General features: G+C 43.2%; 1 protein-coding gene across 1 annotated transcript in view; it reads left to right on the top strand.

The window, feature by feature from the left end:
- BRF1 (BRF1, RNA polymerase III transcription initiation factor 90 kDa subunit) overlaps nt 1-27,236 on the top strand; it is a 159,667-nt gene that overhangs the window by 86,947 nt on the left and 45,484 nt on the right. Inside the window, exons 8-11 of the mRNA XM_009891190.1 lie at nt 679-805; nt 2,395-2,434; nt 2,524-2,616; nt 3,318-3,596. Coding sequence (XP_009889492.1) covers nt 679-805; nt 2,395-2,434; nt 2,524-2,616; nt 3,318-3,596 — 539 coding nt within the window. The remainder of the gene's footprint in view (nt 1-678; nt 806-2,394; nt 2,435-2,523; nt 2,617-3,317; nt 3,597-27,236) is intronic.

Here is a 27,236-nt window from a genome sequence, read left to right as displayed (position 1 = left end):
ACAGGTAGGAACTTTTAAAATGCGAACATTAAACAAATACAAAGTATATTATTATAGAATTACATGCATTCATCTATTCCATCTGTGCAATGTGCAGATGATCTCTTTTATTTTACTACTGCTTCTGTGTGTCCTGGGAAGATCACTTCTTGTCCCTCTTCCAGTCTGCTGAAGATACGTTACTTTAACATTTGCTTTGCATAAATTAATCATGGTAACATATCAGGAGTATTTTTGAGCATATTCCTAAACTACCACAGCAGATATTTTAGTTTGGGAATATGATATTTTAGATATTTTAGTTTAGGAATCTGTTGTGTTGTTGTTGATAACAAAAGCAACCAGACGGGAAGAATGAGCTGCATTTCTCGTCTTAGTTTTGTTGGTCTATACTTAATTGACCTTAGCGGCTGCGGTATTTCTGTTCAGTCTTTGTTCATCAAAAAAAGTGTGTGTTACATACTCTAATAAGTCAAAAGCTAATTTGTGATATGAGAAGATACTTTTTTTTTGCGGCAGATGAAACAATTAGTATCACTTCAGTTTTAATGTATTCTGTATTGGAGCCAGGGTTTCTAAGGATGTCATGTTTATTTTATCCTGTAACTTAGCAATTTGACAAAATTTGTTACTTTTAAAGAAGTTCTTAAAGATGTAATGTACTGTATGCTTTGGTAGGTTGACTGAGTTTGAAGATACACCAACAAGTCAGCTAACCATAGATGAGTTTATGAAAATTGACTTGGAAGAAGAATGTGATCCTCCTTCGTTTACAGCTGGTCAAAAAAAATTGAAGATACAGCAGGTGAATTCAGAACCAGATGCTGTCTGTATTTGTCTCCTCTCTCCTCCCTTGGTGCATTCCTTTTTGAATCAGTTAATACTAAATCCTAACTGACCTGCCTTTGATAAGGTTTAGTTACATTTATTTTGAGGTTCTTAAAAGAAGGCTGAGCATTAGTGTGTATGATAAGCATTAACTAAAGGATATTTTTATGTTTCACTGACAAAGGGATAGCTTCCGTGTTAAAAAATATATAAATATATATATATAAAAGTTTTTCTCCTGTATCATTTTTGCTCCCTCCTTCAGAGAGACACGCTCTTTCAGATACGTAGCTTCAAATATAGCTTTAAACATCCCCTGATGAGGGATCGAAGTATGTCTACCGTCTTAGCCAGCCGCTGCGGGAAGTACAGAGTCAGTGCTCTTGATAGTGCAGATCAGGACGTCTGGGTGGCCGAGTAAATGAGCACCAGCTGAGCTTCTGTGTTTTGCAGGATCCCCGTGTTTGGTGCTCAGCCCCAGGATTGCTGTATTGTAGATGAGGGCTCAGCACACTCTGCCTGGATGCTCCCCCATTTGCAAGCTGATGCGGTTACGCTAAGCACTGTTACCTCCTTTATGCTTGCTTTCCCGCTGCATGTGTGTTTCCCTTCTTGTGCCCTGACCTTTTACCGAAGCATCAAATCTTTTTGTCCTTACAAAACTGCAGGCTCTCATGTGACAAGTTTAAGCTGAGCTTGTGGCACGGAGGTCTCGAGTAGCTGTCCTAATGTCTGCGCTTCTTTTTTATGTGCTGGATGCACTCTTCCACCCTGGTTAGCAAGGGGCCGGGTTGCAAAGGTGTAAGCTTTGTAATTGGATTAGAAACCGTGCACTTTTTTTAAGGTGATACGCGTGGTCAGGAGAAGTACCATTACATATAACTTTTTTTAAACGCCTATGAAAACAATAACCCAATTACTTTAATGAGACTGCTGGGTTGTTTTTTTTGTGTGTGTGGTACAGCACCTGCGTCCGCAGAGATTAGTTCTCATGTGGCTTAATTTCTTTACAAAGCACAAACTAAAGCTGGCACCTGAGGAGAAGGTTTTACTACCCTCATAGCCAAATCTCACATTATTAATTTTTCAGGGGGGTTGTTTCTACTGTTCTAAATGTGCTATCATTTGAAGGTCTGTAGGTGTGATTGGGATGTTCTCAAGAGCCTGCCGGGTGCTGTAGGTCAGTACTTCACTCTGCCATCGCCTGTGTGCTATATCTGGCTCGGGCAGCCCAATTTCAGCTCTGTCCTTGCACTTGCTCACATCTAGAGGCACAGTCATAGAGTCTGACTGCCGAAGAATGGGGCCTTTTATTTGCAGCTTGCTAGAGTGAAGGTTACTTTTGAAGTATAGACATGGGTGAGGTAAAATTTTAAATTGGTCAGTATTTTGAAACTTGTCTGTCTTACCTGTCTGACACCATAAAGTAATTTGAGTTGGGATTCAAAACCTGCTGATTGCTTTTAAAATACCCTATGATTCTGTGTCTCTATAGACACATCATAAACAGTACAAAGTTGGGGGTTTTTAGTAATTTCACGATCATTTTGTTTATTTTCATTTCAGCTTGAGAAGGCGTTATCAAAAAAGCTGGAGGATTTTGAAGGTATAAGTTGTGTTTTGTGTAACATATCAGTCATTTGTCCAAAATTACATCAATGAATGCTGAGGTTTATTTTTATTTCATCACCACAGGCGAAATATCGAGCTATCAAGATGAAATAGAGATTGAATTAGAAAACAGTAGACCAAAAGCAAAAGGCGTATTTGCAAATTTCACTAAAGATGGTAAGTCTGTCAAGTCTTGTGACTACTTAAATAATAATGGGTTCAGATCCTGCAGGCAGTCCTAAGTGTATGAACTTTACTGTGATAAATGTGATCATATATATGCTTGCGTAATACAAGATCTCTATTGCATTGAGGTTCTCTCTGCCAATTAGTTGGTTCAAATATCAGTCTTCAAAGCAACTACATTGTTCATTAAAATGGCACTTCATTAATGTTTTCAGTTGTTTTACTTTCCTGGTGCAGCATAAGCTTGGCACTGGCACCTGAGAATGTTCCTTTTCATCACTGAAAATGTAGTGGACCAGTATCTAGAACCTTCTGTCACCAAATCCCTCAGCTGAGTAAGCGATATGGAAGGGCTTTGTGCGGGTTGAACAGGCTATTTTTCATTTGTAATTATACCAGTAAGTAGCCGGCTTCTCTCACAAAGCCCTTTTACTTGCCACAATTTGATAACACAATATTTCTATTTTAAATGATGACTATATTCCCAAAAATACATTTTAATAGCCAAGGTAATAAATTTGAAGAGCATCTGAAAACTCCATGTATTCATACATTGTACTACAATACTGTGTATTTCTTCTACAGATTTTCTCTAAAAATTTCTATTCTTTAAGTGAGGGCCTCTCTTATTTTTTTAGTTTCTTTAACAGATGGTATGCAAGGATCTGTTGGTATTTTTTTTCCCCGTACAGATTCTATAGAAGATAATACCTCTAGCCTGCTTGGAGAGGAGGAGGCAGAAGATGAGGAACTAGAAGCAGCTGCTAATCACTTAAACAAGGACTTTTATAATGAACTTCATGACAAGGACAGCCTAAAAAAAAATGAAGATGGGGAATGCAAAAACGGAAACGAAGCTCTTGTAAGACCACCTGCACTGGAATCCCTGCTCGGCCCGCTCCCCACTGCAGCAAGTCTTGGCATAACGGAGTCCATAAAAGAGTGCATATCCACTAAGGACCGAGAGCCTGGTGAGTAGGAGATGACTTCAGCTCAGAGTGGAAACTGGACACATGCAGCCAGTTGTGGGTTTGTTGTGTAATTTCCACGTATCTTGATGGTTACTGTGGTAGCAGTTCCATGAAGCACTGTAACATCGAGGTACAGGAGCTGTGAGGCTGGATGGGACCAGTGGTCTTGGTTGATGTTGGTCGTCGGCATCTGATCCTCAGGAAGCTGCAGGAAAATCTGGAGTGCCTAATTACTTTCTGAAGCCTGAGAATGTGTGTCTCTTAGTCAAGTAGATTTGCAGTCATATGATAGCTGATGGGCATATTTCAAGCCATGCAGTTCTCAATTAGGAAACTGGAGGAAGCGGATTCCTGTAAATATGACTGGAAATTAAAACCCCAGTATGAGAATTTTAGATCAAGGCAGACTTTCTCAGGAGACATTTTACTGGAGTCAAACATGATGCAGTCAGTCTCTCTGATTCAGAATCTTTGCAAATGGCAAATATTTAATATGTTTGTAAGAGGAAATAACTGGTTGTATGCTTTTTTCTTTGGTGTGTGTTTTGGTGGTTTTGCTCCATTTTTCTTAACCCCCCCAGATCTATCTGTAACATACAGCTCTGTGTAGTACAGTGGGAGCAGGACTGGTCAACTAAGGAAACCAACTTTGCCGGAGCCATTAAGGCAGACAGTACTGCAAACGGCCAGCTGTCCAGGCAGGTTTGTTTGCTTTTTCTTATGTGTGCTTGAGCTTTATGGAGATGGCATTTTAAAAAATTCCTTTTGCATCTTAATGACTCAGAGAGCTGAACATATCTAAAGGGCATTTTATTCTTTTCTTTATTGCAGTTAATTTTTCCATCGTAAGACACACCTGTCCGAATCTGTTTTGTCAGCTTACTTGGGGGTCGATGCAGCAGAACATTTTTTTATCCAAACTGTTCTGATGCTAATTTCTGTTTAACAGCACCTACTTATCAGAAGGTACTTTCTGCCTGAATAGATGAACTGAGTGCATTCAGATTCTTATTATGTTAGTGTTCGTATCCCAGAAACATAGCAGGGTGATTGCACGTTTGTATTTTGTACAAATGAAATCATATAGAAACAGTTGAGTGGTTTTGATTTTGTTTTAATTACGATTAAGAAAATGGATGGCTCATGGCTTGTCTTTCTCCTGTAAATCCACGGTTCATGTCGAAGAGAGGTCAGAAATGGCTAGAAGCTGTTGTTGTCTGGCTAGCCAATGACCTGTAAAAATGAGTTCCCGGTGATGGACGTTTCTCAGCTGGCATTGCTATTGACTGTTTTAATGGACAGGCTGAGGACTGAGTTTAAAGATGAAACCAAGCTGGTATAGCCAGGTATGTTGCTCTGAATCAGGCTTCAGGCAGGTGGGCAGGAAAGTGCATGGCTGCTCGTGCTAAGGCTTGTCTGCATTTGCTCTTTGTTTTCTTTCAGAAGTTGAGGACGTGCCAAATGAACTGAATTTCAAAACCAAAGAGGTTTCAGTATGTTCATTCTCTTTTAATGCATCTGAGAAATCATTGCGGTTGTTTGAACAAGTAACAAGTACATATTTTCTTAACATGTTGTGAAGCTCATATGCCAAAGTACTGTTTTGGTTTTATTTTGATTGTAGATCCTGCTCCAAAACCCGCCTCCGCCCCCTCCCCCCCCTGCAGTGACTCTGCTAATTTATTTTCATCATTTAAAAGTTTCTTGTTAAGTCAGATTCACTTTGGTTATGCCTGCAGTGTGAGGTAGTTTTGCTGGGGTGCCATTCCCAGTCTCCGAGCCCTTGCCACGCAATGCCTGCGTGGTGTGGGGGCATCATGGTGTGCGTGGGCATCATCCCCCTGAGGACCTAGTTTCCTTTCGGAAGTCATTGGAATTCAGGAGTTGTAACGGAGCCTTGATGTGTTTTGGATGGTCGGGAACCAGGTCTGGCAGATGGTCTGGGAGGTACACCTGGCTTGCAGTTGGCATGTTATTACGCAGAATAAAGAAAACCTCTTGTTAAGATGCCTCCCGTTAGTCACCTGTGCGTCTCTGCTCTGAACCCCGATAGAACCCGGTGCAGATGGTTCTGTCACCTCAGGCAACGATGTGTCGAGTTCTGCCTCAGAGTTCTGGGAAATCTGTGAAAGATTTGTACGTGGAGGTAGCATCTTCTTTTGTCAGGCCAACGGATATAGTTGTAAAAATTAGACAGTTTCCAGGTTTCCAGGCTCTTCTTCAAGTCTGAAAAAGAAGCGGCAGTTTTCAAAACTAAATGAAGGATGAGAGCTGTTGCTCAGAGTTTGAAATGGCACAATTGTCGATCATCTTGAAACAAAAGTAGTTGGTACCTGTGGAGGGGGGAGGAAAAGATCATAAAATTTCCTACATTTATCCTGTATATTTGAATTTAGTTTAGTGTAATTTATATTGTGAATCTCAGCTGGCCATAGGTTTGCTGTGGTATTTCATGTTCCAACACCTAAGTCCACTGGAGAAGGGAGAGAGTCATCATGACATTGTCACCCTTAAGATGACATTTTGGTCCTTCTCCACAGCTGTGCAAGTCATAAATCAGGAGCCTTTCCCTCCCCTCAGCCTTCTCCAACTCCAAGTCATCTGCCACTGTGTGGACCATCTGGGTCAGGTTGGGCTGGAGACCTTAGTCGGGATGCTTTTGTATCTCCTGCTGTGCTCCACGTGTTGTCGGATGGGTGTATTACATCCAGTCAGTGCAGAGGTTGGAAATGGCGTTCCTGGTGCTACGTGGTGAGGATTCCCTCATGGTGATACACTGCGTGGTTGGGCAGGTGGCTATTAAGTAGGAGCTCAGCAAGCTGGTGCAGTATGTGCAGAGTTTGGCCTCCTTAAATGCAGCGTATCTCCTCTCCTTTCTATAACAATCTCTCTTCCTCAAAAAAACCTCTGCTGTAGGTACCTTCTACAAAGTCTTTGCATTTGGCTTGTGCATGTAGTAATTCAGTTTATAATTGCCTACATCAGCTGCTTAGGGAAATCTTCCACCTTTGTGCTACAGTGGCTACAGCAACAGCAGAAGGTTTCTCACAAAGTGCTTATGCAGATAAGACTTAGGTGCAGAGCCCAAGTCTTAAGAAAAATTTGGTGTACTTTTGCTCCACTTACAATTGGTATTTGAGCAGTGTGAGCTTGTCTGTATGAATGTTTTATGGAAAGCACAGTGTTTTAGCAAATTTGCATTACAAAGAGAGCATGTAAGGTACTGGGTTAATGAGTCTGAGGTAGTAAAGTGCTTAGAATAAACACTACATTTGACTGTTTTTTTCCTACAAAGTGTATTAATTTGCAGAAACATTTAAGCTGAAAACTGTTTGAGCCTTTGCAAACTGCTTCTTTCTTAGTCTTCATGATAAAAGTGCTTTATAGTGAGATCTCAGTTTCCGAGATGGAGATTGGGTACATCAGTCTGTCCCTTCTCCTGGCCATGCAGCATCCCAGCATCCTCTCTGCACTCCTGCTGCTCTCTGATTCTGCAGAATCTCAAAACCAGGGCACCGTTCCCTTTAGGAGACTGCCACAGTCGTACACCATGGACTGCGTTCTCAAGAAATATGTTCTTTGGTGTAAAATTTCCCTGTGCAGTTTGTTTTTACGTCCCTTTTATACCACTTCAAATAATTTATCGTCTTTCTTGGTGTTCCTGTCCTTCTGACATTTGCCACCCATCACCCTGTCCTTGCCATGTCACGCTGCCAGGCTGTACACTGCCAGTTCATCTCTTCGTTTTGCACGTAAATCAAAAGTCATAAACTTAATTCTAGCCAGGGCTAAAAGTGAGGAAGGTCTGATAATAACAGACATAAAGGTAGAATACAGGGTGTAAGTTACTGACTGACTTTATATAACTTCCCCTTCATAATATAGGTAGTGTTTGAGACCTGATTTAGTTTTTGTTTTGAGTCAAAATTCACATGCAGTCATTTAGGGCAGTAGTTTCAAATAATGTAGGTGAAGTGGGTGGTAACACGCTCCTGCACGTCCTCATGAAAGTAAGCGGCTGTTGCAGTGAGAAATCACCGTGCATGTACCATCTTGTGCTTGGTTAGGCACCCGGCTAACTGCGCTCACCGCCCATTTCACAGAGAATACACGAGAAGGGTTTTGTGCTTCTTCATAATTAATAGTTTGCTCATTTATCACTCCTTGTGTTTATGCCTCCATTACTGCTGCAGGCATAATCTGACATGGGCTGAGGTCGAAAGATGTTGCCATTGATTTCTGTGGGTGTTAAAGACCCCATGCAGACAGCGTTCATTGATCGAATAGTTGCCGTCCCTGTGTAGCGGCGCTTTTCAACTTCTTACTCAAGGAGGATGTGGAAAGTGGCTAAAGATGAAGTTATACGAGACAGGGATGGGCTCATCCTCCAGGGTCTTACTCCTTTTCATCCAGATTTCATCCCCCTCACCGTACCAGCCGCCAGTTCCCACTTCACGCTTTGTCCTGGCCCTGGAGGTTGCTGGATCCCTCCATGAGCAGACTGGGCTCCCTAACCCAGCGAGGAAAAATGCATGTGTCATGATCCTCCTGGGTTTTTTTTTTTTGGCAGCAGCAGACACCCAGCACCAGCAGCACTGCGGGCAGGGAAATTTGCAGAAACGTGGCATTTCTAGCAGGGTCTGAGCTGCTGTGGAAGGATGCTTAAGGGCCCACAGGCTGCAGACGGCTGGAGAACGGCTGTTGGCAGCGTGGGTGCCAAGGAGGGTTGTTCGCCCCATCCAGGAGCCCCATCCCAGATTGCTGTGTGCCAGGGGACAGGCTCACTGCTCTTGCCATTGCTGCTTCATCCCTGGATGGGTGTTCACCTCCTCTGTGTGCTGGTTTCTTCTGCTAGCATCCTCCTGACGTCCTCAGATGTTGACTGAGTACATCAGTGCCAACTGTTTGAAAATATATAAATGTATATGCGCATATAAAAGTATACAAAAAGATATAATCAGTAATTAGAGAGAACATTATGAAGCCCTATTAACTCATAATTACCGCATACATGAGAAACAAAGCTGCTGAGTTTAGCGCTAATTGTGTTACATATGCAAAATATACTTGGTCATCAGTGTAAGCATGCGTGTCCCCTTCCTGATCGCTCTTCTTCTGGCTGTGGCTTCAGCGCTGCAGTTGCTTTGGTGGTTTTAAGCCCCACCTGTGGAAATGAGCAGTGGGAGTCACCTGCTCGGTGCCACCTTCCTTGTGCGATGCCTACAGAACACTTCGAGGGTTTGGTCTTTGTCTCCACGTGCCGTTTGCTCGTTGGAAAATATTTTCTGTGGCAGGACTAGCTCTTTCCCAATTTTGAGATCTAAGCAATAAACACCTTGGTACAAGCTAATCTTTCTAATCTAGCCTCTATATGCCTACGTTTGGCAGTCTTGATAGACTGTATCGCTGATTGAGCCTTCATTATGCTGTTAATGAGATGTGAAGAGCTTGCTGCAGCCAGCATGGTAATAGGAGACCACCAGCTGCTTTGAATGCAGTTTTTTGATACCTGAAGTCTTGGGTATGAATTACAGATGATGTGATTTTCTTACTTGACTGTGTATGTTACTCACACACCAGTTTTGTGTGTGCATGTGTTACTCCAAAATCTGTGTAGACATTTTTTCATGCACGATCTTTGCATTTCATTAAAGGATAGGAATGCTATAAATTCATTCCATATTCATACCGTGAGTAACTAGGAAGGTTAAGGGATGAAAACTAATCATAGTTTGGCTGAAAGATTTCCAGACAAATCTCGAGAGGAGTTTTGGAGAGAAACCTGCAGTTTGTTAGAGCCATCAGGGAGATAAATTGGAGTGAAAGCATAAGCTGAATCATGTGAATACATTTTTAGAACATTTGTGGATGTTTTAGGAATTTTCCAAAGTGTTGGTTTATCAATACAGACACTCCTTACAGGAAAACGCGTGTCGTTTTTTAGAAGACTTGATCAAGAAGAACTGCCCCAGAGTAATGGATGCTGTGACTGGGAGAAGGTACTGGAGAGTGGGTTTTGCATTCCTGAGCTGAACGGAGCAGACCCATCTCCTAAACCTTACTTGGCCACATCCCATGTGAATGAGTGCCCTTAGCCCCTGGCTGACCAGCCTGCCTGGCCTGTTGTCCCGACTGTTGCGGGGGCAGGGGGGAAGTCTCTCTGCGCCTGTCCTTTCTCTCCTCTCTCTCCTCCTCTTCTCTCTTTTCTTCTTCTCTCCTCTTTTCTTTCTTATTTTTTGTTTCATGAAATTCTGGTCTGGAATGGGAAATATTTTAAAATCTTTAGAAGCTTCTCCAGGCTTGGGTTTTTTTTTGCCTGACTCCTGCCTCATCCCGACTGCCCACTGGGCAGTGGGCAACGTGTCCTTTCTGTCTTGAATTCTTACAATAAAAGTGTGGCAGAAAATCAGCTTTATTTTCGATTTGAGTAGCCTAAAAGCCTTACGTTGCTCTGTGACGAGAGGCCAACCAGCCCTTAAGGCCTCATTCTGCTTTGCCTGAGGGGAAAAAAAGCAAAAAAGCTTCTTTCTTGTCTCTTGCTGCTTCAGCTGGCGGCTGGCCACAGGCTTGTTGGAGGAAGAGGAGGTGGCAGCAGGGCCGTGTCTCCTGTTGGGAGATGTGTAGCTGGGAGAAGAGGGTGAACGTGCCGAACGGGAGCTCTGGTGCGTCATTCTGCGTGTTGATATTTGACATGTGTTTGTTGCTGCATCGATACTGCTTTTTAATGGAGCAAGGAGAAGCAATCAGCCCAAGCTGGTTTTTATGCATTGTTTTCCCTTGCGTTGAGGGCAAGTCCTGGTCTGCTGTCATCTGCTCTACCTAAATTTAGGCTTAAGGAGGTGGAAATGTGCAGGAGCACAGAGCTGGGCAAGCAGGGAGAAGAGGAGAAGCTCAGGTGGGGCTTTAGAAATGGTCCTTTTCCTGTATCTAAATAGCAGAATTACGGTAACAGTTGTTCCCCAAATACTAAGGGAGGGTTGTGTTTCATGGTTGATTTAGATGTCTCAGCATTTGTGGGTGCCAGTGTAAGATTTTCCTTCTTTTGGGGCTTCTTTTCAAGGTTTTCTTCTGTCTGCGCTCCCTGTAGACTGAAAAGATGCTGATTCTCAACGTGGGAGATACTTCCAGTGGCATTTATAATTGATCCTGTCTCTCTGGGGGCTGATTCTCAAGGAACCTGTGGAAACGTAACCATCTCAGGGATCACTGCCCCACTCCTAAATCTTGGTTGAAACAGGCTCTGGATTAAAACAAGACTTGGGGAGGTGGTGTTGGGGGTTGATGACGCAGATACCTACAGCCACACAGGAAACCTGGCTAAAAAACCTGAATAACTCCCTGCTAGTATAAGAATTATATGATACTTCCTTTTCTGCACCTGCCAGAATTTGAGGCTATTAATGCTCACAGTTATTTGGTTAGGTGGCCAGTTTGCAGAAGAAACGGACATTCCTGCCCTGCCTTTCTGCCAAAAAGGAAGAAAAGTCTTTCACCAAAAAACTCACTGAAAACTGAAATTGTTCATTAGAGAGTTGTGGAAAGTGAAATGCATGGAGGCTATGGAGGGGATGTTAAATTTGCATGGAAAGCTACCCGCTCAGGAGGATGTTATTTGAGCAATTAATCACAGTGTCTGAAATGTCAGGAGTGGAGGCCTGGGTTCAGTTCAGGGAAGCTTCATGGTCTCAGTTGTTATTAAGAATAAAGACTTATTAACTTAGGTCAAGGAGCCACAAAACATGCCCTTGGAAGAAGGAAATACAGCACAGAGAGATTTGCAAGGCTTAGATACTTTGGGTTTAATATGATGGGTAATAAATCCATGTGCAGTGCTGTGTGATCCTAACCACTTCGCGTTTGTCTTGCATCTTCTGAAAAACCTAAAATAATCCTCCATTTAGTTCTTTATTTTCTTGTGGTACAGGTTCAGCTGGTAAAGGCAATACCTGCAAACTGAAAATCCACCGAAGTAAACCCTTCCAGTGGAGTGCCTTTTCTGCAAGGTTTTAATATTTTTGTGTAGCAGTTTGTTGTTTTGCTTTTGTTCGGCAGCTTTGAATTTAGTTTGAAAAATTAATTCCTATATCCTCTTAAGGATTAACTTCATCACACCCCTACACACTTCATCTGTTTTGTTTGTTGGTCTGAAATCCGTGGGACGGTCGTAGTAGTCAAGATAAACATGTGTATGCAGGGGTTGGACTGCGGCTTGTGTAGATGACCCTTGTAATTAGGGATTTCAGCCATGGCACTACAGACTGTTGATGAAAACAGTCATGAGTTTAGCCTTGTGTAATTGTAGTTTGACATTTTTGGTTTGCTAAATGCTTTAATAACTAAAATGGATGTATTATCCGATAGAGGAATAATATTAATGTTGACGCTGTTGGCAATTAAAAACAATTTTGGAAACTGAATTTTACTGCTCCTGATTGCTTTTGAAATAATTTGTCTTTCGATGTTACTTTAGTACTGGTTCATTTATTACATCTTTTTTCTTGTGTGACAATGAGATAATTGCTACTTATTTTTTGTCCTGTGAGCAATTATAATCAAAGCAGCCAAATATAGAGTCTGCTACGACCTGGAATTAGAGTGACCTGTCAACATGAGGCTACTGTACTCTTCAGCTTTTCAATTTAATTTTATTTTTCATATGCACTCACCAGAATGCATTCAGTAGGGCTGAAAAAATTGCGTTTAGAGTTTTCAGTGTTCATTAATTACAGTAATGCAAAGCCGTAGAAACTGGCAGGTAGGACCAGCTTTGGGTTGGTTATTAATAACAAAAATTGTGACCTTTTATCTAGGATTGTGTGGACTGTGTTGGGTCAAGAATGTCTGAAGCTGGAAGAGGAGATGCTGGCAGCCTGCATGGGGACGGGTAGTTGCAAATTAGGGGGGAATTGCAAAGAGTTGACTCCAGGGATTTTTGCAGCCAAGTTTTGCGGAAGGGAAGCAGAAAATCCTTTCTTTTGCTTTTAAAGTCAGCAGTTTAAAGGCTTAGCTTTCATAATGAAATGTATGTGTACACCTAAGATTGTAGAAGTTGTTTTCTGTGACGAAGGGCCTGGACATTTACAACTGTGTAACAGAAATAAGGAAATGAATATGAAACGAGAGAGAGTAAATAATGGTGTTAAGTAGTACCAGGAAAGAAATTCGGAGCAAGAAACAAGGCTCTTGAGATAGGTATAAACGCAGAAGCCAGAAGTAAACAGCTGCACCGTGGGTGGAAGGGATACCATTTTTCAGCAAATTCACTACCTAAATGCTGTGTTTGATTTAGTGGCAGTGGGGAAGCCACTGTGGGCTCACACATGGGAAGGAAGTAAAACACTGCTCTGTGACCAAATCGTTAACACTTCTATAGAAACAAGGCGAATGACTAATTCTGGAAGTTATGCTTAATGGCCCTTACTAATTTCCTGCTAAAGGTAAAAAATGCAAATCCACATTGCCGTAGAAGTCATGTATTGAAGTGCAGCAACATCCATATCAACGTGAAATTGTGTCACCGGTGGTGGTATTGTATTCTGGCAGTGGTTTTCATTAAATAAAACATACTTCAGTGAGAAGTTCCTTTTCCATAAAGTCTCTCTTTGCACTTCAAGCCAGAGTTTTTGCGCTTAGTGGGAGTACTGCTTTCCATGCTGCCACTGTGTCTCACAGGTCTGTAGCTGCCGCAGAACTAACATGAAGCTCCTGTGCTAAGTTCTTCCCCAGGAGCAAAGACAAAATCCCTGGTTCATACTGCACTCTTTGAATTTGGCCTCCAGTTTCAGTGTGGAGCAGGTGTGTTGGGATGTGATGCTGTGGGTGATGTTGGTTGAGGTTAAGACTTGTCTTGCCTTACCCGCTCATCCCTCCCAATCTGCTGGTGTTGGTGCACATGTAGTTGCCTCCTTCACCTGGGTCTGTCAGAAATGACACAGGCTCGTGCAGCTGTTTTTAATGACAAGGTCATTTTGACAGACACGTGTTAGGGAGCGATGCCTCAGCCGGTATAGCAGTGGTCGGGAGGGAGGTGGTACCCACCGCGGAGGGCAGGAGCACCAGGCTGAGTTGCTGGGAGTGGAAACCAGCTCCCCCAGTTCAGCTGGGGTTGGAGGAGCACTTTGGACCGTGTCTTTGCAGCAGCAAAGAACGTGTATTTTGGAGGCTGAGAGTGGCATTCGTGCTTGCACTTGAGATACCAGGGCTGGAGAGGTTTTACAATCCATCAGTGAAGGGGAATGGGCAATTTCAGATACGCTGTTGCCTGAGTTCATTTTATGTGTAGGGTCTTTGTAGAGGGAATAAGGTTGATGCTTGAAGTTCAGCTCCAGAAATGCAATACTTAGAAATCTACAAGCAATGAAGACGTTTGGCTTAACAAGGTGGGGAGGGAATTCAAAAAAGGTAGGCTGAATTCTCTCCTGAAAAAAAAAAGCCTTCTTTTAAATTTAAAGTTTATTGCTTTATCTCGATTTTCAGAAAGCTCGCATGAAACTTTCTTGCCTCTGAAAGCTTGATAAAAACTCTTGAAGTACTTTGACTGAAACAGAAAATTTAATAGTGAGACATTTTGAACATGGAACGATGTTTGTGGGCAACTAATTTAAACAGGTACTAATACGAAACGGTGTTGTACTTGAAAGGCTACAATCGGTATACACACACAAACTGGGTAGAATATCACTGGGAGCAATAAAATGTAGGAATTCTTCATACTGCTTTCATTGCAAACAATTTTTATGGTATGGCCTGTGAAGCAATTGAAATGCAGAGAGCTGGCACATCACTAGATTGATAATTCCTCCTGCTACTTACAATTTATTCTTGGTACAGATGTCCCCAGTTCTTTCTATCACATAAAAGTTTCTTGTCTGCTTCAATTTCAAGCCTGCTTCAAACGTAGCATTTTTTGAAATTGTCCCTCCAGTTGTGTTTTTTTTTTTCCTCTTTAAAAGTTTACATCAGATGAAATCTAGCTGCTGGTTTTTATCCTAAGGTTTACACTTAAACTTTTAACAAGCTTGTTTTTAAGAAGTCTTTCCTTGAGAGAGCACTTGGCTGATCCATCAATAATTATGTAGTAATAAAGCAACTGTGTAAAAATGGCACCTATGTGCCGAACAGATTGGTTTACAGAGCCACTGACAAAGATGAATGTTTATTATGCTTTACTACTTTTGGTTCTGCAGATGCAATACAGCTATTTTCTTTTTGGCGTAAGCGTCATGAAAAGTAATTTCCAAGTGAGGAATGTTTATGATAATAAGGATGTATAAGTAGGGAGAGCCCAGAATGACTTTCAAATACCAGCATGAGTTTGCAATGCTGGTAATTTAGAAAAAAATAATCAAAGAACATTTTTTATTTTATTTCTTTTCTTAACAATTTTTTTAAACAATTGCTGGGACAGAACAGACAGGGAACCCTACAATGTCATGTAGTTACTCTTCTGAATTAATTGCTACTGTATTAATTGTTGATTCTGCAAAATTTGGCAAGCTTCCTCATTCTTCTTGCTGCATCCAGAGAATTCTACTTCTAATTTTACTACAATATGGAGAAAATTGTAGTGTCTAAAAATAACACGAAAGCCTGAAATTGTTCTTGTTTCCTTTCTCTTTTTTAAGTGCCATTATAATTAAGGGTGTGATTTAGATGACTTTGTATTGTTCAAATCTGTCCTCTTCTTTAGGGCAAAATGTGGAATAACGTAATCTGTAAGTTTTTATGGCCGGTGGATGTGCAGTCATTTCGGTCAGTTGAGCTGATTGACTGCAGTGTCACCGCAGTGATGAAATTGTCTCGGTAGCAGCTGAGAAACACCTTGAGAATTAAACTTCCATGGATGCAGACGTCAGGATCCCTGCCTCTGCCGTCACCCAGCATGGCCTTCTGTTACTCCTTCGTTGGCTTTCCCCGCGGTGATGCCGGTGGGTACGGATGCCTTGGCACAGCCGCGCTGGCTGCCTCTCAGAGGTGTCCTAGCTATAAGGTGTTTCCATCGACTTGCAAACCTGTGCCGGGCAAAGGCCAAAAGTCACAGCTTCTCTGCTGTCACTGCCAGAAATAGTGATTTGCCCTTATTTTGGGCCTGTTAAGCCCGATTTAGAGTGAGGGGTGCATTTGGTTCTGCTCCCAAATAGCCTTGGAGTGGCATAGCTCCAGCTTGATCCTCTTGTTTTCTGGGGACGATGGCAGGGGTGAGGTCCACACGCGTGGTTCGTCTTGGCAAGAGGCGAGGAGCTATTCCGCAGACCAGTTTGCTGCCACATCCCTGAAGTCTTTGTGGCAACTTGTAGCTACGTCAGCAAACGCTTTCAACCCAGAACATTCGTTTCAGTTGGCAGTTGCTGACAGTAATGTTCCTTTGCTTGGCTTTATGTTAGCACTTAGAGATTTTTATGCTGATTTTGATGGCATGAAGAGAATCGCATGGGAGTGTTTTGTCTGGACTTTCGTATTCTCTGCTTTATCTTGCTAGTAAGATTCAAAATCTCACTCTTTCAGAAGACAGGGCTTTTGTCTGTGCATCTTGCTAGCTCTTCCCTCATCCATCCCTTCTGTCAGCCCATTATCCGGGGCTTATTTCACTGCACAGTTAATGATGCTTAAGTCTGGTGTGGAAAGAGTTTACCTAGTTAAAACTAACATAAAAGACAATCCATCTTAGTCTTTCTAAAGAAGAAATAAAGAAATAAAATATAAATAAACATCTATTCCATAGGAAAGGATAGTTGGTCTGAATTTGAAATGATGATCTGGTGGGTTGGGTTTCATTTTGTAATGAAATAGTAAAAAGTTATGCAAAGCTTATTTTCAGGACATAACTTTGGTTTAGCTAGTTCAAAATAAAATTTACTTATTTCAAAGAAATCAGTATTGCATTTAATGCTGAATGTGTTTAAATGAATTGGTACATGAAATGCACATCCCTCTCTCCAAATGCGCTGCGGACACGTAGTCATGTTTCTGTGAATTGGTGCCATAATACAGTATGTTATGGTGAACTTAGACTAAGCCTCATGGGAAAGCATCGTTATCCAGTTAATTAAAGAAGAAAAGCTTTGATACTATGCCATATGCTGTAAAATAAAATGGGTGCATGGCAGAAAGAGCCATGAATTCTTTCAGTGTATGTGAGACTGAGCCATGACTTGTGACTTTCTTGCCTCTGCAATACTGTGGTAAGTAGAGGCCTAATATATTTAAATAAAGAATTCATTACATGCGGATGTGGGACCTTATCTTTTCCAGTCCTCTCTTTGAAATGTGTTACCAGTCTACCTGGTTTTCAAGGCTTACTAAAATCTTTCCAAATTCTTCACTTCGCTCTGCATCTAATCAACATTTAAACGGGGTCTTTTGTGTGCCTGTACCCCAGAGAATGGCAGATTGGTGAGAAACTGTAAAATCAGCAATACTAGTCCTGTTACTATATAAACTTTATATACAACAGTCGGATGTTGAGATTAATCAGAATGACAGGTTGTACAAGCATATGGCTGGCCTTTCTGATAGCCATTAGCTTGAAAGGCCGGCTTTGAAACTGGCTCCATTATTTATAGGTGAATCACGCTGCTGGGCTTTGTCGGGAAAAGGTTATTTCTCCAGCTCTACCGAAACCTCCTGTGCACGGAAGTGCCTTTTTCCACTGTTCCTGGAGAATAAGACAAATTATTCTCCAGGAACTTCTCCACAACTTTCTTCTTTTGGAAAGTTGTGGTGTCGGAGGGCATTCCAGTGCTGTAATGATGGATCTCAAGCATATGGAGTACACATGCTAATTATGCTGTGCTTACGGTTCAGTCTATCCAAATGCCAAGGCATTGGGGCCTCAGAGCTGCTGGAGGCAAAATGTTAAAATCCTTCAGCACTGTCTACTAAGCATCTGAGAAAATGTTTGCTGCAGTCCCTAAAATGTCTGGGGAGAGGAGGAGGAACAAATGCATGTCCTCTCGAGGAGTTTGGTGCAATGTATGTGCGATCTCAGCAGGATTGTGCTGCAGTTTGGCCAGATGACCAGGTGAGCTTGCCATGCTCCGCTGTCACCTGGAGCCTCCCAAGCAATGCCTGTACTTTGCAGAGATCCTTACATGCTTCATATAGCTGCCCAAACAGATGCAAAAATGCCCTGATCCCTGAAGCAGGGCTCACATGTGAGCTCTGTTTTGGTCCAGAGCAAGATATAGAAGTACTTTACCACCTGTCTGTTTCTCAGCCTTTAGGCATGGTCAGAGACAAAAAGGTGGCACTTCATCTAACATGACATGGTGCAACCTCCGTGATTTTTATTTAAAAGCGTGATCTGTGCTGGCTGTGGTCATCTGTTGCATAATGGACTGATGCTCTTAACATGGATCTGCATTTCTGTAGCTGCTGCCTTTCAAGAATTCCAACCCATGCCTCCTACTTCCAGGTTTGTAAACCCCAACCGGTGGTCCCTGTCACTGAACCAGAGTCAGGATCTTACGTGTGTGATCCCTCTCTACTCCGTGCCCCTGATTGTCCTGGCAGCGTGAAACACTGCCTGGTGGCTGCTCTGAATCCAGCCCCCATCTATCACAGAGGCTTTCTCCTTTGGGCCAGGTTCCCACCTAACTGCTTCATTTACAAAGCTTTTGCTTTTTGCAGGGGAGCTTTTGCTCTTAGCTGTTAGTCTACTATAGTAATAATAAGTAAGAATAAGAATAAACTTTTACCTTCTCTTCCCTCTCCCCATCTCTGTAATTACCTGTTTGCTGTTTCTTATTAGCAAGGAAGGAAGGAAGAAGCTGGGTAACAAAATGAGAAATTTCTTACCTGATAATTTTCTTTCAGTTAACAGCTTCTCAACATTCAGCCCACCCGGACAGTGCAGTAAATGGCCCTGATACAAATTGATTTTTTTTTTTCCCCCTTCTAAATTAAGACTCAGGTATATAATTTCATACACTATATTGTGGTGTTGTCTTAATGCTAATAATTGCCTGCTGAAGTATTTCTGTAGTCCGGGTGGCTTCTGGTGGCTGGTGCTGAGCTTGTCACCAGATCTACCATAGACCAGCTCTGAACCTCAAAGGACGGGGTGGAAATTAGCCTACGTTTGCTGATAGACGGTAAGGGTCATAAGGAGAAAATTGTAAGTGGAAAGTTCAAGTCGTTCCTCTTTCTCACTGATCTGGGCGAGTTGTTTGGATAGGCTACTTTTAACCAGCAGCAGCTCTTTAGTCCAGACCACAGTGCTGGGAGCAAGAGGAAGACTGCTTCTTTCATGGGAGAGGTTAACGTGGATGTGAGTCTGTGGCCTTTGGATGCCCAGCGGTGGCCTGAATGCCTGTCCCGGTGGTGGGGAGCAGTGGGGTGGGAGTGTGAGGGTAAGTGTGGTAACTCTGACGTGGCAAGAGATGTGCCGGCGTTAGGCTGGGCTCTGGTTTGCACTTCGTCATGACAGTTCAACCCTTTGTACTTCTCCTAAAGGAAGTTCTCTCCAGTTTTTGGGCCATCGCCTGACCCAACCTTGAATTTTCAGTGATGTCCTGGGACAATAAGGTAGCTTTGTTTTTGAGTTCCAATCAGTCAAATTAGCCTTAAAATGTGTTGCAAGTCTCCTCAAATTCTTCCAGTGTCTTTGTAGCTTAAAAATGCTCTCTGTATATTTGGCTGTATACATTTACAGTTTTTCCTGGTGGAATAGGAATTGATTCATGATTAAAAAAATACGTAGATAAAAATAATGCAAGCAAAATTCTAGGTTTTACTTTTAAGTTCTCAGTAGCGCAGAGCTCCCCGTCTCATTTTATTTGGTGCAGGGAGGAACAGCACGTTAGAGGAGTAGATTTACTTCTCAGTAAAACGTACGTCCTTCTGCTGTGGTGGCCGAGTGCTGGCCAGGCAAGGATCCTGGGCTTGCAGGGAGGGCCAGCAGAGCGTTTAGCGCCCACAGCAAGACCTGGCTCCTTAACTGGCGAGCTGCAGTCGCAGAAATGATGCTTCAGCACTTAAAACGTTAAACCAGCTGTTCCCTTTACGGCTGGCTCGGGGTGTAAAGTGCTCTTGCTGTTTTACACAGAGGTCTGGCAGCCCGGGGAAAGGGAGCTGGAGGGGGATCTGAGCCCGGCTGCCTTTGCTGTCGGCTCTCCCGGGGCGTTGTATGGCCCTCGCCCTCTGCGAGAGATACGGCGGCGCTTTGCGCTTGTAGGGTTTGGAGAGGGGAACTGATTGAGACGCTGGTCAGTTCTTCTCCCTGGCCTCTCCCTTTATCTAAACTGTTACTGTTGGATACCCCTACAGAGATTTAAAAAAAAAAATGAAAATGCAGAAAATACAGGCCAGAAGGCACCAAAAAGAAGGGAAGGGTGGGGGAAGGGAAAGGAGAGAAAAGATGCCAAGAACAGCATAAAAGGCAAAGGAGGAAAATGCAGCAGGGAATTGGTCGTCAGATGGAAAAGAGCAATAAGTAAGGGAAATCTGTCCTTATACTTTCCATTTTAAAAACTTTTAAGTTCATAACGACTCAAGCAGGAGGGGGTGAATATGCGGACCAGCGCTGAGGTGTGAGTGTGTGGCACCTTGGGCAGGAGGGCTGTCATCAGGCTTGGCCTTGCTAGAGGCAGAAATCACGAGTTGGAGAAGACTTGTGGTTGAGCATGGGGGCTTGTACCGTTTGTGGGCTTCAGAGCTGAAAAATGTCATTGGTGGTAGCTAATCAGTTTGCTTCCAGGTGAGTATTTGTCATGTTGGTCATTGATGGTTATTGGTTTCATCAGCATGAAGTAGCTTTTGCCATATTGTTGAGAGCAGCTGTCCTCTGAGCACTTGGTCATGGTGGCAGGGCTGGGAGCTGAAAAAAGAACGACGGGTTGCGTCAAGTAGGTTGCATAAAGGGTGCTCTTTTTCACTTTTCAAAAGATGTTGGGGGGATACGAACATTGTTCCAGAAGGGGAACATCTGCTGCTGGTTTTGAGGACAGTGTCAAGATGTTCTTCAGTTCAAAAGCTTAACTTTCAGCTGTATTTATTTTGGGAGGTTGAAAGGATTTTTTCTTAAGGGCTTTTTATATTGCTATGTAGTTCAATAAGCACGAGCTTACCTTTTCAAAGAAAAAATCTTCAGAACCAGAAAGGCATTGTTTATTGCTGGACTATTTTTGTACTACCTGCTTCAAAAAACATAGATATTGCAGGGAGAATTTCTGTAAAGAATGGAGTGATTAATTGTTTTTCTGATGAATTAGTGTTCAAGTTAACAAGTTTCCATATCTGTCAGGTTAGTGGCATAACCTTTAACTGGAAATAAAATGTGTGGATGTGGTTTGGTTAGCTCCTCTGTGGACGGTGAGGTGAAACAGCAGCATTTGTTTCAGTGTGGATGTGCTGCCAGAAGAGCAGCGGGGTTGGTGGCTTGGTTGTGGGTGTTTGGTTTTTTTTTTTCAAAATTGAAATGTAATTTTTAAAAAATGTGTTCAGTATCTAATAAAAGTTCTGTAAGAGATGACTGAAAAGATGTAGGAAAAGCTTTTCTCGTAATTCATTCCCATATGTCATTAAGCAGGCTGATCTGAAACGTGGGTTCCTGCCACGGGATGATTGTTCCGCGGCTGCCGTGCGATGGCGGCTGATGCGGGAAGGGCGGTGGGCGTCAGTCAGCGGCTGCGGGACAGACGTCGCACCTGGAGCGCTCATCCCCCTGTGAGGCAATAGAGATGCAGGCACTTAATAGATAGGTTGGTAGCTCTGCGTCGGGTTGAGGCCGAATCTTGTAGGAAAACCTTCTTCTGCCCACAGCGACATGGACGAGCCTGATGCAGTGACTGCAGAGCAGCCGGGGCTGATCCCGGCTCTCGTTCCTCTTTGCTCCGTGAGAAGGTCCTATTTTCAACAGAGGGGAGCGAGGAAAGAGCTAATGAGCTTGTACATCTGCTTCTGTACGGGCTTACCTTGCACAGCTGCTCTCTCACGCCTGCAATGGTAGGATATATAGCAGACACGTGGAATTTCTTTATGTCTCTTCCCTCTTTGCCCTTCATTTGCACCCTTTTGGGCCTTGCCTCTGCAATTCTTACAGTCCGAGCGTGAGAAGCCAGCCGGTGGGCACTTTGCCGTGCCAGGGCTGTGTGTCCCGGTGCTGCCGGGCAGCCCGGCGCCGGCCGGCGATGCCTCCCGCCATCCCTTGTTGGCAGGAATGGACGTCTCTGGGCAGAAAGGACCTCTCTGTGCCTGGCGCGGTGTGCCTGCTCTCTCCGAGGGAGCCAGCGGGCTGGAAACTTGGCTTCGGTTGGAGAGGACCCCTTCACCTTGCCTTGGCAGAAGGAAATAATAAAGTGACAGACCTCATTTATCTTCACGCTGTATGCGTGGCCTCGTGTGCTCCGTACACTGTCAGACCTAAATCCTGGTGTCGAATTGGCCCTGCGAAGGAGTAGGCTGTAATCTCCAAGGTGGCTTCAGGTACAATAAAATAAAAACCAGTTTCACTTAAATATGAGGATACACGTCATGCGTTTTTGTGACCTTATTTTGTCAGTAAGTGCAATTAATTTTGCTCTGTCCTTATGTTTTGGTTTTTCTGCGGCTTACTTTTGTCGTGACGGCACGTGATGACATTGCCGAAGGTGACCGGGGCGGGGAACGCCGGCTCTTGGCCGCCACGGGGTGCGTGCTGTGGGGCCGGCTGGGATCGCACAGAGAGATGCCTTATCCGGAGCGATGAGATTGGCAACAGCTTAAAACTGCCGAGATAACCTCCCCGCCGACTCCGGAGGCTCCTCGCCTCACAGGCGTAAAACTGTACGAGCGGCGTTACCCAGCTCGTATGGCCCTGCGGGATCTGCGCGCTCCTGGACGCGCGCGGGGGGGGGGTCGTTAACGCAACCATCGATCCTCGCAAGCCGCCCTGCGTGCCGTACAGCTGCTACTGCAGCATTTTCGCATCCGTTTCTCTTCCCTACCTGATGGCAACGGCACTTTGTCTGCCCTGTGCCGCTGCCGCTCCCCTTCCGGTTACCCATGCTTAATGACTGTTCTCTTCATGCCCCTCAGTAAATCGGTTATCTTCCCCTCCAGATGGGTTCTTGTCCCTTCTGATCAGCTAATCAATTATATGCTGGTGCCAGTTGTGCAGTGCCTTTTTTGATGCCGAGCTACCGCCTTCCCTCCGCGCTCCTCGCGGCTCCCAAAGTGGCACCGGCACCGCTCGTCAGATTGAGCTGTAAAAGCGTTTCTGCCCCGTCGGGTTCCTCTGTCGGTCTGCGGGGGCTTTCAGCTGCTCCCGCTGGTTTTAATCCCTCCCTGGAGAGCAACAATCAATCCCACTATTTCTGATGCCCGCGGCTTGGGTCGTTTGGTTTGTTGCTTAAGGATTTTTGTTCGTGAAAAAGCCTCTCCCAACTATTTTCAGATTTTGTCGTGCTCTAGCCCCAGAGTATTTCTTAAATGCTGGGGGTGCTTAGCGTCTGGCGTTGTGCTGAATAGGTGGAAGGGTGCTTTGTTTAAATACTTTCGGCTCTTTGACTGCTACGAAACGGTGCGATGGAGGATGTATTTGCTGCATGGGACCGGAGCACCAAGTGCCTTCTATTCTATCTGCTCCGGAGGATTTCCTGGGAAGTGTTCAGCCTCCATTTCTGTCTGTAAGGAAATCCTCTTATCTGGGCAGAGCAATAAATAGTGCTGCCTCCTGTAATAGAAACAGAAAAACACATTCTTCACATGGCTGTTTTTAAAAATGTGGGGTTTAAAATATATCGGCTGGAATGATTCTTCTGTAATAAATCCCCATAATAGCGTGCTATGTATACATTTAACTAGCTGCACAGAGGTAGGGAGAGGGGGAGACGGTGTGTTAAGAGAGGGTTTAGTGTGCATTTAGTAATGACAAGAACAGTAAATAATCCTACAGGTTTACAAACCTAATCCCCAGCGTCTGATTGTAGCCCTCGCGTCTACTAGGGTCGGTTGGCAAAGACGTTAAAAGGCTGTAAAGAAAGGGCTTTTGGGGGTTTTTATTTTTAAATGTTGGGGGAGCTGGCTGGGTGACTGATGATTTTAAGTGGCATGAATGTAGTTGATTTGGGACGTTGATGGAAAGCTCTAGAAGTGCCCGTCGTCCCCTGCTTGCCACAGAGATGTTAGAGGATGGAGTAGGATGCTCCTTGCTGCCTCGCTCTACGTGCTTCCCGGTGGTACTTTCATTTAAGAACTGGATTTGGGGGAGTTTCGTTGTTTTGAATGCCCAGATTATTTTTTGCCTGTGCCCTGCAGTAAAGTGGTTGTTTTTCTTAACAGAAGAAATCTGCGATGTCTAAGAGCCCTGCCACGTGATGCCATTGCTTTTAAATAAGCTTTTAAGAGGTTGAACCAGATGTTGGCCACATCTGTGTTTTTATTTCATCGAACGTTTCATTTTGACCCTTTTATTAAAGGAGAAAATGATCATTTAGAAATTGTTTTGAAAAGTTTAGCAGCTGGGAGGATCTTTCTGGTATATAAAAAAGCAAGGGTTTTACTTTCTGTGCCCGGGAGTGAGCCGTATAACATCGAGCAGACGGGTATTTTATGGCTGGTAGGGTCTACTCATGTTGGAAATGATTGCCATGGAAATTTTCAGATCAAAACAGATGTATTCTGTTTTGTATTGGCATTCCCTAACAAAACATTTTTATTTTTTTTCTCAGTGACAGCGTTAAAATAGGGGTTTGAAGGCACCTTCTCTTCTGAAAAGCCCCTCGCATGTAATGAATGCCTATCGCCTTGGCAGGAAAAAGGACGGCTTGCAGGCAGAGGGATATCCTGCAATTACTCCCTCTACTGCCATTATGGGGTCTAAGAAATGCTTATTACGTATAACTTGCTTCTGGATTCTTCTCTGCAATTTACCAGTTGGAGAATGAGTTTTCCGTCCCCGTTGCTAATTGATCCAATGAGAAAAACTGGCACCTAATTCAGTAACAAGTTATATTTAAAATGACATGTGAAATTGTTCATGGTGCCTGAAATTACATCATTTTCAGTCTGGCGTATTAGAGCTGTATAAGGGAACAGACACCTACTGTACTGTGACATATTAAATTTTAAACCTCTGATCCAAAAATATAGCAAGGTATAGGAGGAGCAAGGTGTTACATGATGAATAAAAGCAGCGGCAACTTGATTTCAGTGGGATATTTTTATTGTTCTTAAGAAGCTGAGGCAGTTTTTGCAACTTATAATTTTGGAATGCACAGAATTTTACATCAAGTTGAGCAGTGACTTGAATCCAGAGTAGTTCTGTCACCGCTTCCAAGCTTTGATTTTCTGGCCCGCAATTTTCAGAACTTACTAGTGATTTTTGATGTTGGCTCCCTTTTTCTTTGTCCCTAATTCCAAGGTGGTATTTTAGTTTATCTGGTGCAATGAATATGGAAAAAAAAAAAAGAATCCTGTCTTTGCTCAGATAAACCACATTGAAAGTTGGGGATTTTCCCCCCAAAACCTCAAAGAAACAAAAGGTAGATAACACAAAGAAGTGGGAGACCATGCCCTCTTTTGTCCTACAGCTTAGTGGTTAAAGCACCTACCCAGAATATGGGAGACCCAGTTCAAGTCCCATTTCTGCGTGAACTCCTTCTGACCTGGGAGACAGGTTATTCTGGCCTGGGCACACTCTTGCACTCTGCTATTGAGCTATTTTATTTTGCGTAATGAAACATGTCTTGGACCCAGGTGGACAGTCTCCTGGGAAGGCATCTCAGACACGAGACTACTGTATTTACTCCTTTCCTCGGTGAATATTTAAGCGTTTTGCTCACTAGAGATTTATATCTTGGTTCCAGCAGAAGAGACGTGTAGAGCTGTTTTGCAGTATGCCCTGGACTCCCATGGGTGATGAGGCGTACAGTGATTCCTCTCTGCGCTTTGCGTCATGACCGTTTGCTAAAAAAAAACCTCCAGTGAGTTATATTAAAGAGGCAGCAAACCACCGGGATGTACTTTGTCACCTTACTTTTCCTCTCCAGCCTTGAGCCAGGGAGTGCTTTGCCATGTCCATGGGTGGCATCCCTGCTTGCCTGGTGGTGGGGCGCCTGTATGAGGAACTGGTGGCCCTGGTGCAGAAAGTTCTGCTCTTACTGCACTACAGAGAGAAAAGCATGTGCACTGAACAATTATATAGTTGTTATAAAATCTTTTACATTTTTAAAGTATTTTTGGGGGGAAAAGTGCAGTTAATTTCTAAACATAACGGCAATGAGATATGACTGAAAAGGCCTTAAGGAACATATTAGCATCAGATTATCTGCATTGGTAAAGTTGATACTATGTTTATGAGACAATTTCAGAAGAAAATCAAAGCGCAGTGTTATGTGGTTCCTTATGAAAGGACATTTTGTTTGGGATGAAACCCGTTTTGTGTATGACTTGGTATGGAAAGAGTTTAAAACTTGCTGTTGGTTGTTTAAGGTGGAGTTTGAGAAGACATTGTAAGCACTTGGTGTCTGATACCAATAAATGTCTGTTGAGTTGAGCCGCCAGATCCTTTGTACCACCTCAAGAAGCGCAGCCTTTATTCCTAACCTGGTGTTTTGGTTGGATTCCCCACCCTGTGATTTCATGTACTTCAGGCAGCTGGTTTAAACACCTGAATTTTGCCAAGCAGAGCATCGTTTGTATCTTCTGGGAGTGCTCATAATTCCTGCTTTTGCTTGTCTTCACCATTTGGTGCTCCTCAAGCCTCTAGGCTCCGTGTTGCCATAACCTGCCATTGGATCAAAGAGCTGCTTTGCCCCTCTGCCGGTCCGGCACGGCACTGCTCAGAAGCTCTGCTCTGCGAGAAGGCATCAGACTGGGGAATCAAACCATTGAAAGGTCTTTGCTTGTGGGGAGGCTCATCCCTAGGACTGGGGAGCAGGAACTGTGAAGATGCCAAACTGTTCTGCACCATTTCAGTTTGAATTTGTTATTGCAGACTGTTGAAACTTATTTTTTTTATTATTATTATTTTTTCTGCAAGTAAACTGGTTAGGTCATCTCTTGTCTAGTCTTGATTAGAGTTAATGGAGATGACCAAGAAGATTGCTTCATTCCCCAGCATAAGTCTTTGTTGAATAATTTATTTTCAGCTCTACCTGGACTACATTAATAGTGTATTACTACTGTACATTAATGTGATGTGGAAAATCAGGTTTTGCTGTTGTACATCGTGCCAGTCCCAAATTAGACCTCAGTTCTGTGCTGTTACGCTTTTTAATGGGTAGAATATAAAAAAAAATGTTTTCAGAAGAAGTCTTAATAAATACAAAACTAGAAAAATTACAGTGAAATTATGATTACAGAAGCTTGTTATAGTTTGACATTTATCTAGACCCTTCCATAGCTTTTAAAAGTTACTTTAAAATTTGGAAATGTTTTAATAATTCCCATTTAACAGAGGGAAAACTAATACGCATCTTTTTACAGAACTGGTATGAGGTAAGTGGTTCAAATGGTGATAGATCAGAATCAAGAAGAAAGCTATGGTATGACTGTCAGCACGATACGTTATTGACTGGTCCACACTGCTTCCCTGAAAACTGAAAATATTTTCAAAGCCATAATTTACAGATGAATCGTTGACCTATAGGCTCTGACAGAGAAATTCATGTTATGATGAAAGAAAAATCGTCTTCTTCCTAAAATGGTTTCTGCAGCTTC

Source organism: Charadrius vociferus, unplaced genomic scaffold (genome assembly GCF_000708025.1).
Source record: "Charadrius vociferus isolate BGI_N301 unplaced genomic scaffold, ASM70802v2 scaffold308, whole genome shotgun sequence".
Lineage (NCBI taxonomy): Eukaryota > Metazoa > Chordata > Aves > Charadriiformes > Charadriidae > Charadrius > Charadrius vociferus.
Note: the sequence above shows the minus strand (reverse complement) of the source record. Positions and strands in the feature narration are given on the sequence as shown.